The 15,250-nt window shown below is 43.5% G+C and overlaps 1 protein-coding gene across 4 annotated transcripts in view; it reads right to left on the bottom strand.

Moving 5' to 3' along the window:
• LOC103377483 (dipeptidyl aminopeptidase-like protein 6) overlaps positions 1 to 15,250 on the bottom strand; it is a 121,959-nt gene that overhangs the window by 6,300 nt on the left and 100,409 nt on the right. For 3 of the 4 annotated variants that reach the window (XM_025054400.1, XM_025054399.1, XM_025054402.1), the window contains 11 exons: positions 9,992 to 10,086; positions 9,453 to 9,527; positions 8,744 to 8,796; positions 8,541 to 8,622; positions 6,397 to 6,517; positions 2,379 to 2,533; positions 2,185 to 2,282; positions 1,246 to 1,369; positions 914 to 952; positions 703 to 810; positions 334 to 425 (listed from right to left, as the gene is read on the bottom strand). In XM_025054400.1, the coding sequence (XP_024910168.1) occupies positions 334 to 425; positions 703 to 810; positions 914 to 952; positions 1,246 to 1,369; positions 2,185 to 2,282; positions 2,379 to 2,533; positions 6,397 to 6,517; positions 8,541 to 8,622; positions 8,744 to 8,796; positions 9,453 to 9,527; positions 9,992 to 10,086 (1,042 nt within the window). Of the gene's footprint in view, positions 1 to 333; positions 426 to 702; positions 811 to 913; positions 953 to 1,245; positions 1,370 to 2,184; positions 2,283 to 2,378; positions 2,534 to 6,396; positions 6,518 to 8,540; positions 8,623 to 8,743; positions 8,797 to 9,452; positions 9,528 to 9,991; positions 10,087 to 12,292; positions 15,154 to 15,250 lie in introns of all 4 variants that reach the window. The other variant, XM_025054401.1, reaches the window with a different exon arrangement.

Genomic DNA, 15,250 nt, shown 5'->3' with positions numbered 1-15,250 from the left:
GAAGTTAGAGAAACATTAAGACTCTTCCGTCTGTGTCGAGGCTAGAGTGTATGTTACTAACATGACTTATCTTAAAGCTTTTTATTTTCAGGCAGCAACTGCACTGTGGTGTAACATCAAGTGTCTCAGTCCACACTGTGAACCGAGCACTAAAATGGACGCATCTGCAGTGACATAACATTTACCTGTTATACTGCTGTCCATGACACTAACAGCTTTTTACTGCATTGGTGCAAAAAAAAAATCAAAAAAGCAGTCTGTGACTTCCATGTCTCTCTCCGTGGTCCTGAATCTCTGTGATTGTGGTTAAAATGATTGACAATCTACACTCACATCAGCTGACTCTCCTCATTGTAGGCCAGGACCTGGGTTACATCCCAGTCTCCAGAAGTGATGGACTGCAGTGTGTCACTGCTGGTGTTGGGCTTCAGGTGTGAGGAGAAATAAAAACAGACATTAAATGTGAGGCAGATGTAAAAAAACAAAAAACAAACAAACCCTAAAGTGGATAAAAACAACAAAAACAGCTTTTTATTATTTTTTAAGACGTGCATTACTCATCATCTAGAAAAGTACAGAGCAGGGAGTTTCTGTCTGTCATTGTTTAATGCTTTAACCTCACTATTGTGTCCATATATGAAATCTCACTCTCCGTTTTTTTGGCTCTTATTTATAGAATTATACTGATTGTTGTTCTTTTACCTGGGAGACGGACATGGAGATGTGGTAGAACTTTCCTCTGCCTCCTTGAGGAATGGCCCGTGTAAAGAAGAGCCTCAGACCGTCTTTGGAAAAAAGAGGTTTTTCATTCTAGAAAAACAGACAGGAGTTTGTCATAAAAAAAAACCCAAAGTGATGAACAATTTATGAAAGCTATCATTTAGTGATAAAAGACAGAGATGAAGATTCCCACCTGTCTGTGCAACCATCCTTCACTTTCATCCTCATGTTTCTGAAAAAAAAGAGACAAAGTTTAGGTTCCCATACTGTCAAGGGTCTTCAAAAGATTTCAAGGACCCTTCATTGGAAACCATCAAAGTCCCTGTGGTCCATCAGCTCCTCCTCAGACTGTACAGAGGTTTCATCACTGATGGTGAAGGAACTACATCTGGATGAATGGATGAACAGATGGATGATCAATCCCAGGGACCAGATGTTGCCCCCCGCCCCTCCTCACCCCTCCTCCCACACCCCCCTGCTCACTGTAAACTCTGTGAGACTCTGAGCTTCACTCTCTGCTCTCACCTTGGTGCAGACTCCGGTTGTTGCTTCACACAGCGTGAGGATGGAGATGTTCTGAGCTCGGTTCAGCCAGTTGATGGCCAGTTTGGTGCTGGTGGCCCATTTCACCATGGTCACGTAGTACTCAATACCAAACACAAAGGGGGTGGGGTGGGGTGGGGGGTAAGTTCAAGATCTTTCACTGTGCCTAAGTCAGATACTGTATGTCACTGTGTGGTTCTGATCAACAGAACAGAACATGTCGTTCAGGCGACTTTGATTGGCCATTTTTAGCCAGAATGACTTTAAATCAACAGAACAGAACATGTCGTTCAGGTGACTTTGATTGGCCAAACAAAAGTCTAACCTTTTTATCCATGAACTCAAACAATCATTGTGACCGAGTCAAACACTGGTCATGAAAAAAGGCTAAAAAAATCTGTTTCTACGACTATTCCTCTGACTAGCAGAAAATACCTGCTGTGGAAACAGATTCCTCTCCATGGAACCTCAGCAGACTTGACACTTAGAACTGCTGATTTGCACTGAGCTCCTGAAACTTACTGAGTCATTTAGAAGGTTTTAAATATTCATCGGTCTCAGCAGAGACTCCGGCAGAATAAACGGAGATGATTGAGTTCAGTGGTGGTTTCGACTGAAAAGGTTTTTGAACTGGAGACGAAAGAGGTTTATTTCACTTGTGAAATGTTTGATTATAATGAAAACATCATCATCATCTTTAAATGTGAAGCTACAGTTAAATCTACGTAGTTTCCTGCCTCATTTTTAATGTTTCCCATCACTGTATGCGATGGGAAAAAGACCTGGGGACCGCGGTCTGGTCCAAGGCCGGTTGGTTGTTAATCTGTGGTCCAGTCTTGGAAGAGTCTGATTTGATCGTCAGTACCAAGTCTCATTTTACCAAGATGTGGGTGTAGAGTCTCCACATTGGAGACGTCCCACCTTATCCGGGGGTCCTCGGGTTTCCTCATCTGGATGGTGTGGAGAGGTCCATTCAGGTTCACCACGTACAGAGTGATGACAGGGTTCTCCTCACCGGCCTGAAGGAAAATAGAAAAAGAAAAGAGCTGACCAAAGATCTACAACACACCAAGTCCATCTACAAAACTACACCCCCTGGTGGTGTAAGCGTGTACCTTAGGGTAGTGATACTCCTTCCCCATGGGGTAGAGCGTTCCTGTGAACATGGGCAGCTCCATCCTGGGAACCAAGCTGTCGTTGATGGTGGCGTACGCCAGCCGGGCTCCATCAGGGGACCACCAGTGAGCCACGTGGGAGCGGAAGATCTCCTCTGTGAGAGTGAGCACGAGAAGGAGAATCAGGTCAAAATCTGTCATCAGTCATCAACACATTACTGCAGCAGAACCACCACTGGGTTCCTCCGTCAGGTGCTGGAAACAGTGACCCCATTTTATAGGACGTGTGGAACCGTTTGTTAATGTTCCGTCGCAGTTTTGACTGCAGAAAAAAAAAAAACGTCACCAACATAAATATTTCAAAAATGTTTCCAAAAATATTCCACTTGTGTTCACTGCATCATGTCTGACCTGGTTCTATTTTTCTGTTCAGGCTCAAAGTAACTGCCGACTCAGCGTCTTATCTTTTTGTAGCACACACACATACACACACGCACAGCAGTGAACTCAAAGACCATTAATCATCACAGACTATTCTGAGAGAATCAGTTGGAACCAGACCAGAGTCTGACTCCAGACCTGTCTCCTCAGCAGATACAGGCACAGAGCGACATTTAAATAGGAGTTTTTAATGACCTGTAGTTACCTGTCTGTGTGTGTGTATGTGTGTTTAAAGAGTTGTGTGGACTTGGACATTTGTCCCATTACTGATTTAAAACAAACTGCCTGTAAACAGCTCACTCTGCCACGCCAAAGTCCATGGAGAAAATCTCAGATTTGAGCTCAGACCATAGACGTTTCTTTACTAAAATAAGAACAAAGACGTGAGCCCAGGTCTGGTGATGCGTTCAGGGGCACAGCAGAGTGTGAGTGTGTGCCTGAAATCCTCTCTGTAACCCGTCTATCAAACACACATGGAGTGAGTTTCACATCTACACAGTGTTGTGTACTATCTCTCTCTCTCTCTCTCTCGCTCTCTGATTAAAATATGCAGATTAAAACTCTCGGAGGAGAACTTTGTGACAAACCCCAGAGTCGGGCCTGGCTGTGGTCATGTGCAGCTGAAATTAAAACAGTTCTGCTCCTCGTCAGACTCCGCCTCGGGCCGACTCTGTATCAACGTAAGAAATTAAAAATTCACTGATGCTGTTTATGTTCAGGACCTGCTGCTGCTGCTGCCTGTGGGGAAAAGTCACAGACATCAAACAGCAATTATCATTTTCATTAACAGACACACACACACACACACACAATTATACAACTGATAATAATCAACAGCAGCACAGATGTTTGTTTGTTCTACACAGTACGAGTGTGAAGATTTGACATTTGACTAATTTAACTTGACTTTAAGTTAAACTTAACTCAAGTCTCCTAGAGCTTCAGGATAATTATTTGCCATATTGCAATAAAATGTGGTTTTATCTTCATGTCTGTATTTAGGCTCATCTTCTCCTACGTTGGAGTCACTTTTATAGAATGTCTGAAGCGATGCCTGAACCTATGTTTGCTTCTTGGAATTATTATTTTTAAACTGATGCTTAAAAAACATTGCCTTCATTTACAAGGACCTTCCAGTTTTTTCTTTGACTAATTTCTGGTGCTGATCTTCGAACACCTCAGTGCTTGTTTTACTTCACCCGTCCGCGCCGTGTTTGTTTCTCTGCTTCACCTGCTGTGCCCACCTGTAACCCACTGGGCTGAATAATTGGTTTTCTCTGCCTGATGGTTTTAAGGTTACATCACAGAAGGACAAAAAAAAAATTCCCTGTGAGGCCACTTCCATCACTGCCTTTAATTCCAAACAGCAGCTACTCCAAATACCCCCCGTGCGAAGCCAACCCTGGGAAAACCCTGTCACCTTGGACTTGTCACGGAGCAAAGAGAACACACTGATAAAGAGACTGTTAATGAAGCAAGGACAATGTGTCTGTGTGTGTGTGTGTGTCTGTGTGTTTGGTGGGTGTAATGGGATTTTGTCGTCCCTCCTTCCTCCTGCAGCTTCACTGTGAAGACTTTTTTCAGGGTGAGTTGTGAGAGCCCCCTCTCCCCCCTCCCCTCATTCTGCTAAGAGCAGCATATGATTAATGTAGGAGACACTGTGTGTCAAGCGGACAGTGAGAAATAATGAGAGCCGGGCGACAGAGTGAGTCAAAGATGCCGAGCTAATGAGGAGCAGAGAAGGAGGCAGGAGTTTCCTCCTGTGGACCAGGAGCTGATGTTTGATGTCAACACGAGGGCAGAGATACGCAGAGAGAGAATCCATCAACTGTGCTGTGACGTCATTTATCAGCATTCACACTGACTTGAACAGAAATGATTTCCTACGTCTGTCCAACAGAGGGCAGCAGTGTTACACCTTCACCCCATAAACAAAGCAGCTGTGACTCATTTCAGCAACAGGAAGGCTTAGCTGTAATGTATTCGTTAACGGATGTCATCATTTAGTATTTTAGAAGTTTCATTCAAGTAAAAACAAACAGAGTAATTGTATTTTAGGTGAAGGGAAAAAAACGGTAATCTTTATCAACAACCAAAACGATCTCACTGATTATTTAAATCAGCAGAAACCACAGCCTGAGGTTTGTTTCAAAACTGTTTCAAAACATCAAATCATTTTCAGTCTGTTTCCACATCAAACACATGTATTCCCTTTGCCAACTTGGTCTGTTTATAGTTCACTTATGTTTTTTTTATTTTATTCTGATCTTGTGTGTCTGTCCTGCTGGCTGCAGGCACAAACACAGTCATAAACACAGACGAGCCTCCAAACAAACAGACATCAGAGCAAACATCTACGGGGCAGAAATGTGACTCAAATCAAAGCGATGCCACGTTTTTATTTATCTGAGCAGCAGAGTCTCATAAACATCTGTTTCCTCAGGCTGCGTCACGGCAGCAGCAGCAGAACGTCTCACTCAGGCAGACGTGGTAATCAGACAGACGACAGATGACACACACACACACACGCCTGCTCACACAGCACCGCCATTTTTTCAGTTTGGTTTTTTAAAGTATATTCTATCCGTCAGCGCTGCTGCTGCAGGATGAGGAAACAGGTGCACATTTACTGATGAAGACGTGGAGAGTGTCCTGAAAGATTATTCATCAACCTCTCACCTTCCACCATCACATCTGCAGCTCAGCCACAGGCAGAGATTAAGCGCTGATTTCTCCAGAGCCTCAGTCTGAGTCTCAGTTTGACCTTGACCACAGACCGGAGTCGGACTCATTAACATGGTAAACCATCTGCCCCGCAGCCTGACTGCTGAACAGCAACAACACTACACAGCCCGGCCCAGCCTCCCTGCAGCTGCAGTCTGTTCTAACCACATTACACCAACTCTATGAACTAGGACTTTATTCAAGTCCCATCTCTTTGTGTACATATCATTGCGCCAGATTCATGCCAATACACACCCCTAGTTAGCAGAGTTAGCTTAGCCAACCTTGGTGACGAATGACTCTCCAAATAAACACACATTTACTATCGTGGAACTAACACGCCACCCACTGGCTACTGGCTAGCAGGCTACTAAAACATGCTAACACTAGATGCTAGCACACGAAGCAAGTAACATTAGATTTATATAAAACAACAAACTATTATTTGTGAATCGTACAGCCCAGAGAGAGTTTTTTCTCTCCGTTGTTTGGGTCAGATCAATAAAAGCATCACAGAGCAGCCTATCAGCTGATGTTATGATCACATGTCTACCATCAAACTTGGAATCACTCCGACACCTGACGGCTGAATTTCTGATGATTTATTTCCGGCTGAAGGATTACGGATGATTCCGTTTTATCGCCCACTGAAGATTTAGCTGCTTCATCAATGAGCAGCTAAATCAACGCTGGGCCATAAATATGGGTCAGGGGTCGTAAGCTATGATGATGCTGATTAGCCTTAAATGGCTGAGAATAGGTTTAGACTCGTGAAAGATTGTCAGCATCAGCAGCAGCGGCGGCTCAGGCCACTCACACACAACAAACAAACAAACACCATAATAAGCCTTACCTTCATACAGCCAATCACTGAGCCCGTTGAAGATGACGCCCTCCTTCCCGGTGGAGACCAGTCTGATGGAGCGACTCTCCACTGTGGAGCGATAGTAGATGTTGTTCTCAAAAATGAAGATCTACAAGAACAGAAACCAAGGATTAAAGACGAAACTGAAACTTTGGAGACATTTTCCTCTGTTACATAGACTCTGAGTTAGAAACAGAGTTCTCATGAGGTCTGATGACCTGCAGCTGACCCTGAAGGTCAGACCTTCACCTGATCGAACTGTCAAAACGTCTGGTGTAAAGGGGGGGGGCTACCTGGGCTAAGGACATGAGCTTTGACACCTGTCAATCACAGGGAATTTCATCAGAGTTAAACCAAAATCAACTACAGACGAGGAGGTGGTCTGGGGTCATTGCTTTTGTTATAGAACGTGTCAAAGCTCAGGTCCGGATTCTGACTTTCTGACTCCTCCACCACAGAGCTGCAGGGCACTGAAGATAAATGAAGGTCAACTCTTTCATTACAGGGAATAAAAGATGATGAGCAGCAGCAGCAGAGCAGCTCTCAGGGCTGAATCTTCAAACACCACGGCCTTAATGCTGAGCAGGAATCAATCTCAGACTATTAGAGAGAAAGAGCCGAGAGTTAGGAGCTGCAGGTCTGCAGAGACCGACCTGGGCCTCCAGCTGCAGACCTGCTGACACTGGGTTCATGAAGACATTCATCAACAGCTACATGATGTCATGAAGTTCTGCGGTGGAGTCAGAGCTGCAGGTGTCGGTTCCAGGTGTGTTATAAATATTGATAGACGGAATATTGAAGCTGATTTGAACACGTGCCGTTGTGTTGTTTTTGACCGTTGTTGTCTCTGCTTGTTTGTTTCTGTGAGATCATGTCTCCATCTGTGCGTTAATGAAAATGTGAGGACAGCTGCAGCTCCTGACATCTTAACTACGTTCTGATGAATAGATCAGAACCTGAGGCTCCATCAGAGCAAGGTCTGCGTTAATGAATCTACCATGAGATCACAGACAATTAACAGCATCGCAGCACAGACGACCTGAGACACAGAGAGGAAGAGACGAAGAAGAAGACCTGGGCACTGGTCAGACAGAGGACCAGGTCATAAAAATGATGAAGATGATGATGATGATGAAGGCTCGTCTCAGGGGAACTCAGTCGACTCCAGGACTGGTACTTCGTGTTGGTTTGATTTAAACAACAGTGGTTTTAATTTAAACTCTGTTTGGTGAACAATCTCTCTAATAATGGGACGCACCCCGAGGGACAGAAGACTTGTTCATGCACTGCTTCAAGGACACAAACTTATTTCACACTAGAATGACAACGAAAAGTAAAAGGACAGAAAAATATGAAAAAAAGAAAAAAGTGAATATGTATTTGTTTCCTTTCATCTGTGACTTCTGAAACGCCTGCTGTGAAAACACGGCTGCTTTTTTCCCTCTGACTCTCAGATTAGAGCAGCAACATGGCCATGTTGTTTCCATTAGATCAGACCACAGTGCAGCTGTGGAGTGGGTTCATCCATCACAGCAGAATCCATCTGACGAAGTGGACCAATGGAGAACAGGCAGTGGAGCAGGTGATTAAGAGAAATCAGCTTTAAATTCCACTTTCTCTGAGTCGTTGGTCAATGAAAGTCACTTTGATGTTTTTACCCTTTTGTACTTGGTTCACAGTCTGTGGTCAATTTGGTGCTAAAGTGAAACAAACAGCTTCTTCACAGTCAACTCAGGGAAACTCTGGATCTCGAGCCTGAATATTCACCGAGTCAGAAACGTTGTGGTTTGACTGAAACTGTCTCCGTCAACACCAGAGTGAAGACACGTCACTAAAGACACATGTAATTACTCCACTGGTAAAGAGTTTAAAAAAAAAAACTAGAGCTATTTTTAAATTAGTAAACACCAAACTAAATAATTAGAATTACCACCAGGTGGCAGCAAATATCGGAATACATATTTGATGCATACACACTGAAATATGTTTTAGCCATCAATAAAACAGGAGCGGTGACCAGAGATTTGAACCGTCAACCCTGTTTGAACACTGAATAAAATACAAGTTTAAATCAGAGATTATTAAAAATATAAACATCTAAAATTAGAAAAAAAATCAAAGTGTGTTCTCACCAGCTGCTGTCCACGTGGGCCCCAGCCTGCGTACTGCAGCTGGGCGTTTCTCACCTCGGGGGGGTTCAGGTTCCATGTCTCCCTAAAGTTCAAACACAAAAACAGATGTGTGTGTGTGTGTGTAAAAGGTGCTGCTGTTAATGACTTCACAACAGAAAGGACGACAAAGTCAGGTGTAAATAATGACACAGAGCTGAACTCACGGTGTCTCCAGGCTGCAGATGATGTAAAAGGCTGTGTATGAAAACTGGTAAACCTGAAAAAAAAAAAAAAAACACATAGAAAGAGAAAAATCATTCAGCGCAGTGGCAAAAAAAAAATTCTGTTCTCTCCAAGGATGAAAAAAAAACAATGAAGTCGACACAGAATCACATTGAAAATACTTTAAAAAAAATGTATGAGTTTTCAAAGGTTATAAATTGTGGCATTGTTTTTGAAAACATTCATGTTCAGAACTGCCACACACACACACACACACACACACACACACAGGTGTGTTCCTACAGCTGTGGGTTTTAGAGCACTGAACAAACAGAGGATTTTTGAACTCATCCTGAATTATTAAAATTCAGTTCTCAGGAGATTCATCGTCATCGTGTGTCGGTTCACATGGAAACTCTGCTGTCTGTCTGTCAGTGTGTGTGTGTGTGTGTGAGAGAGAGATTCTCCTGTCACTGTGAAGTGAAATAATAAATGTATAAAAACAGAAGCAGGGGAGAACATGTTTGATCTGAAGACAGATAGAGAGAGAGAGAGAGAGAGCAGGAGAGAGAGAGACGTGGGTCTTTTTGGTACTTTTTTTTTAAAGGAACATTTGAACAGAAGTCACTCAGATCATTAAAACAGATCTTGACAGATCAGTTATTTGTCATTTTGCTCATAAAAAAAAGAAAGAAAAAAAACCCCACTCACCGGAGCGACGTTGTAGGCCAACAGCACATGTTTCATGTCAGGTGACACTTGGTATTTACTGGCCTTGTACATCTCCTGAGGTTGAGAAAGAACAAGAGAAGGAAGGGGGAGGTAGGAGAGAGAGGGGGTTGGGGGAGAGACAAAGATGAGACCTTTAACCAAGCGTGCTATTTTTTCATTAGACTCCTCATTAGAAGAGTGTCTTTGACAGATTGTTCAGTTCCTGGAGGAAATGGGAGCAGCATTAATCTCTGCAGCAGAGCGTTGGTGACGGAGGTTTGATAACAAACATAATGTTGCGTTTCCTCGGCCTGAGACGACAACAGGAGCGCACCGCCGCGGCCCGCAGGCGATCGCATCGATGACGAAGATGAAGCTGCATCTGTATGTGAACATCTTTTTCACACACACCTCCATTCGACACCACACTCACTGCAGGTCATGTGATGAGCTGACCCCCTGAAAACATCTTCTAATTTGTCTCGCTGTAGTCTTTCATCGACATCTCTGTCTTGCCTTGTGCTGGTGAAGATACTCACAAACTTTTTGTTGGTGACCAGGACGGTCCTCTCCTCTGTGTCCACATTGTACTTCACCACGTCTCCGTCACGATCACGGTACAGCAACTCAGCACCTAACGGGTGAAGAAACTGAACATTTAATCCTGTACGAAATATAACAGTATATATATAAAAAACATTTTTTTCTTTTATAACAATCAATAATCAGTATAAAAAATAAACCGTAATTTTTTTTTTTCTTCGTTGATTCAGGGCTGGTTGTTGGCGACCTCTGCTGTAGAAGATCTTTACTGCCCTGTCTCTTTAATTTTCATTATTATTCCTCTGCAGGTTAAGAAAAACTTTACTCTGTTGTGGTGCAGGAGTCACTATAAAGTTGTGTGTTAATGAAGTTATTAGCTGCAGTCTCTTAGCTCTGAAAGCACAATTAAATTTGAGGGGATGTAACTGTTTATTACCTATTTAATATCAAAGACACATTCAATTAACTTTGGTATAATGAGCTTTTTTTCCACAGCAGTGACATGGAAAAAAAAAACTATCATCAGTTTTCAAACTGCTCAATTAACTTCATTAAAGGATCTGACTGATCTGCAGCTTCACCTTCACCTTCTTCAAAGTCATTTTCTTCTTCACCAACCAACCTAAAGGTCTCCTCCATTTCCAACATCCTCTGTCCAACACCTCCACCTTCTCCACCTCCCCGCTCTAACATCATCTCCAAACTGCGCCACCTTAACGGTCCCTCTGGTCCTGTCCATCCAGGTGACTCCCAGTGAACATCTCAGCATCCTGGGGTTTTGGACAGTGAGACTGCCTCCAAAGATGGTTTTTAACAAAAAAAGACTGATTTTTTTTATATTCCAGCTTTGAAGTTTACTTCCTATGAATTATTTTAAAATGTAGTTAAAACAGCAAAGTTTGTAATGTTGCCTGGATCACGCAGGTCTGTGTAAGGTCTACGTTAAACTCCTTATCAGTGTGAACACCTTATTGTGTGCCACCGCAGGCCCATGTGAGGAGCAGAGAGTGCAGACAACAGGAGGGCAATCAACCACAGCCATTTAACAAACATTGGACACAGCCAACAATTTGGGAGAAGAAAAACTCCTGATGTAGTGGACGGCAGACATCAGCCAGATCAGCAGGAGTGGATAACAACAATAAAGAGAGAAAAACAAGAGCAGGTGGTGAAGATGTTGACCGGCTCGAGGTTTTGTCTTTGAAATGTAAAATCAACAACTATCAGGGGAAAAAAAGGACGAGATGAAGAGGACACAGACAGCACCGTGGACAGCGCCAGGTACGGCACGACAGACAGCACCGTGGACAGCGCCACAGAGTGCCGTCTGTCACTCAGCTGGAGATGCGAGTTCAGATAAAAGTCTGCTTTTGTCCAGAACAGGTCAGACAGGTCCACTGTGTCAGCAGAGACTGAGAGCGGGGTCAGAACATCTGTTAGAAGATGGGGCCACAACACTTTTACCAAATTTAATCTGTTGCAGCTCAGACTCGACCTTGAATCCGAGCTGAGACCACCAAAAACACTGAGCTTCAACTGCTGGAATACAAACGATATCGGCCCAAAGAGCAGAGTGTGGACCTTCCTCGGAGAACCTTCTCACAACCTCTCATCCATCTGTGCTTTATCAGAAAGGATAGGAGTTCACTAACAACAACTGCCCTCTTTCACCTTCACACTCTCTCCGTCTCACAGCTCCAGTGATCCTCGGGCGCCGCAGCAAACACACCATTTGCTGAGGTAATTAGAAGGCAGGGATTGTTACTCTCTATCTGCAGGCACATCTCATCGTCCATTAGAGGTGACAGAATTACCATCACAATGACGCTCAATCAGAATGTGCTGTGGAGACGCAGCAACAGTTTCAGACTTTTCACCAGCGTCATCAGCTTTTATCTCTTGTTAGACAGCAGAGGAGCACTAAATAATAATGATCCCTTAATGGGAATTCTGGTCATAAATAAAGCAGCAGTGCCTTTATTTCTACCATGTTCCAATATTTTCAGCTTGGCAAAAAACATTTACTCTGAAAGTCAGTAATTACAAAAATACAAGGTCTGAATTGGTAAAGGAAAAAAAGAAAGAAAAGAAAGTGGGGAGGTTGTAAATCACTGCTCAGACAGACGGACACGTCTTTACATTTTCACTCTTTTTCATTTCAGACCAACAGAGCTGCACGTCTTTAAAGCCTCTTTCGTCCTTTGATTTTCCTGCGTTCATTGATTCTCCTCCTTTATCTGCAGCTCCCTGTGACACTGACAACAAACCTCAGATCTTTAGACCATCACTAGTCTTACCATCAGACAACCTGCTGATTTCATCAACGCAGACCTTCTCCTGCCTGGGTCTCAGAGTCACAGTAATGTCCTCTCTTCTCAAACATGCCACCGTGCTGCTGCTGCTGTTCTGTGTGATCATACTGGGAGTGAAGACTGTGAGGCAGTGATAAGTCACGTATCAGAGTCGCCAACCCTCCCTCCCCGCCCCCCAACAGCAGGGCAACACTCCTGGCCGTGAACTGTCTGTGTAAAAGCAGCAAAGGTCTGCGGCTCCAGCCTGTCCTCGGCCTCCTGTGCCAGTATTATCTGTGCATTAGCCCGAGGCAGAGTTTCCTTTCTGTGATCTGACCGAGACAGAAATTCTGTGACAGTATGTCTTATTAATAGAGAGTTGTGCCCTCAACACAGTCCTAACCCTGGCCTCGCTGCAGGGAGGAGAAGAGAGACACACTACAGTGAGGAAGAAAGGACTGACCGTGAAGACTGACTTTGTAAACCTGAAGGTAGAGAGCAAAGAAAAGTGAAAGGACAAAGAAAAAAAAACTCACATTAATACTAACTTCTATACAAAAAGAAGGGGTAATCTGAGATGAGGCACATTAATCTGTTACTACTTTTCTGATGTTTCTAATGAGACAGTCTGTTGGTAATAGAATGACGTCCTTAAATAGAGGAATAAATTTACTATTAGGATGCACTGCAATACTATAGGCAAAATAAACTAAAAGCATGAATATCAATTGTCAATTGTTCATTAAAAGAATCAACACAGAGCTGTGGAGTATAGAAACTGTATCATGAAAATAAATATCGCATGGCTAACAAATAAGCAACTAACACTGAAGGAATGGAAAGAAATCCAGTTCAGCACCAAGGACAGCTCTGAAGCCGGCACCACTAACGGTCAAAGACGGAACTGAGCCACAGTCAGCACCACGGACAGCGCCACAGAGCCACCAAAGCTTAAAAAATCTAAGTTTCTGAACACGTTCTTTTAACACATACACTAAAAATAATTTTGTATCCAACTTCTCTGTCAAACGTTTTCATCGTCATGGTAAACACTCGTGAAATAAAATAACACATTTCTCTAAATCTGTCGTCTCACTGAAGTGGCTTTAAAGAACATTAAAGATCAGGTAAAAGCTCTCACTGCACCATCATTTTGGTCATTCTAAAAAAAAAAATCTTTCTTATTCATCATGTCAAACATGATGGACTCATTAAAAAGTAGAGAAGCAAACAGAAGTGTGGAGTTAATGGAACACAACATGAAAACACACTCCGTCTCCGAGACTGAAGATACATTTAACTGCACTCGGATCAATGGGACTTTTCACAGCTGTGGCCACTTCTCTCCTTCTCCTCCTATTTCTAATTAAATACAGATGGAGCTGTGTTGACTCTTCTTTGTGACCGAGTGTTTTTGTGGTAAACATAAGAAAACAAAAAGAAAACACATTTACGCCTGGTTATTATCACCTGGGCCGGTCAGTGAAAAACATCACATGGAACCAAAACCACGTTCACAGTCTGGTTTTATGATCATTCAAATTCTTCTTGTATAAAGTGGTTCCTTCAGGGGTCGGTGGAGCAGATGGTCTGCCTCCGTCTCACCCAACACCTTCACTCTTCTTCCTTTACACCGACAACCTTTCACACTAACATTCACACCTACGGTCAATTTAGAATGGACATAAACCTAATCAATAATCTGCCTGAGCTTGGACTGTGGGCACACACACACACACAAACTGGCGGAACAGGAGAAGACTAAAAACAAAGAAATACAGAAAGAAGCTAGAGCCGGGGTTCGAACCACTGACCTTACTGCTGTAAGACAAAAAAGCTAACCACTTCTAACATTTCTAAGCCACAGCTGCGATGCTACAGAAAACAGAGCTGCTGCTGCTGCAGTGAACAGAAATATTGTTTCACTCCAGTTCAACCACCTGACCTCTCACCTCTGACCTTGCTGACACACCAGAGTGTGATTACCAGTCCTGCTGTGACCATTAGAAACAGGCGTGTTCGCTGGGATGTACTGTTAGCTGTGAGGTGACGCAGGGTCACACTCTTCACTTCTGAATGAAATGGGATTTTTCTTGTAGGTTCCAGGTCATTTGTTCCTGCTCAAGGCGGCAGATGATGAGCAGCCTGATAAAAAAATAAAATAAAAAAACTAGAGCTGCAGACAAACGCGGAGCATCTGATACAGAAGTTACAGTTAACGCTGATATTCATCAGGCCTGAGGTATCTTAGTACATCAGAATACTGCTGTACGTCAGCGTATATATCGTATCCTCGCCTCTGTGTCGTGATACAAATTGTTTCACCAGATTCTTGCCAATACACACCTTGTAATAGTGTGGGATTTTATATAACTTTAACAGCTTAACAGGAGTTTGGATGAAACATGAGCTCCTCCTTATATTTACGACCATCCAGTGGATCAGTGTTCAGATCTCACACAAACAGCCGTACAATGTTCCTGCTTTCAACAGTGTGTTGGAAACACACCGACCCCTTATCTGAGGTCATATTCTTTTAGAATAACTCCCAGAGCAGCAGCAGGAGGGAGGAGGAGGGGTGGAGGGAGGGAGGAGGAGGGGCAGAGGGAGGGATGAGTAGAGGTGTTCTCAGAAACCCTCCATCAACTTTCACAACCCATGGTGCGTTTTTACAACTTGTAGCCTGACTGACAATTAATCCTGGGGAGGAGTGAGAGTCAGTGAGTGAGTGAGTGGGTGAGATGACTCCATCAGAACATCTGACAGCTGCTCCTCTGCTCCTCATCAGTCCATTAACAATCACAGACCTCAGCAGAATCCAAACATCCAGGACTAACTCCGGCTTCTTCCATGGAAGAGCAGCTGACCTGGAAAAGTTCACATTTTTACTCCCAGCAGTGGAGAAGACGACCACAGCAACAGCAGCAACAGCAGCAGCAGCAGCAGCAACAGCAGCAGCAACAG

Source organism: Cynoglossus semilaevis, chromosome 3, assembly GCF_000523025.1.
Source record: "Cynoglossus semilaevis isolate Cse_v1.0 chromosome 3, Cse_v1.0, whole genome shotgun sequence".
Taxonomy (NCBI): Eukaryota; Metazoa; Chordata; class Actinopteri; order Pleuronectiformes; family Cynoglossidae; genus Cynoglossus; species Cynoglossus semilaevis.
Note: the sequence above shows the minus strand (reverse complement) of the source record. Positions and strands in the feature narration are given on the sequence as shown.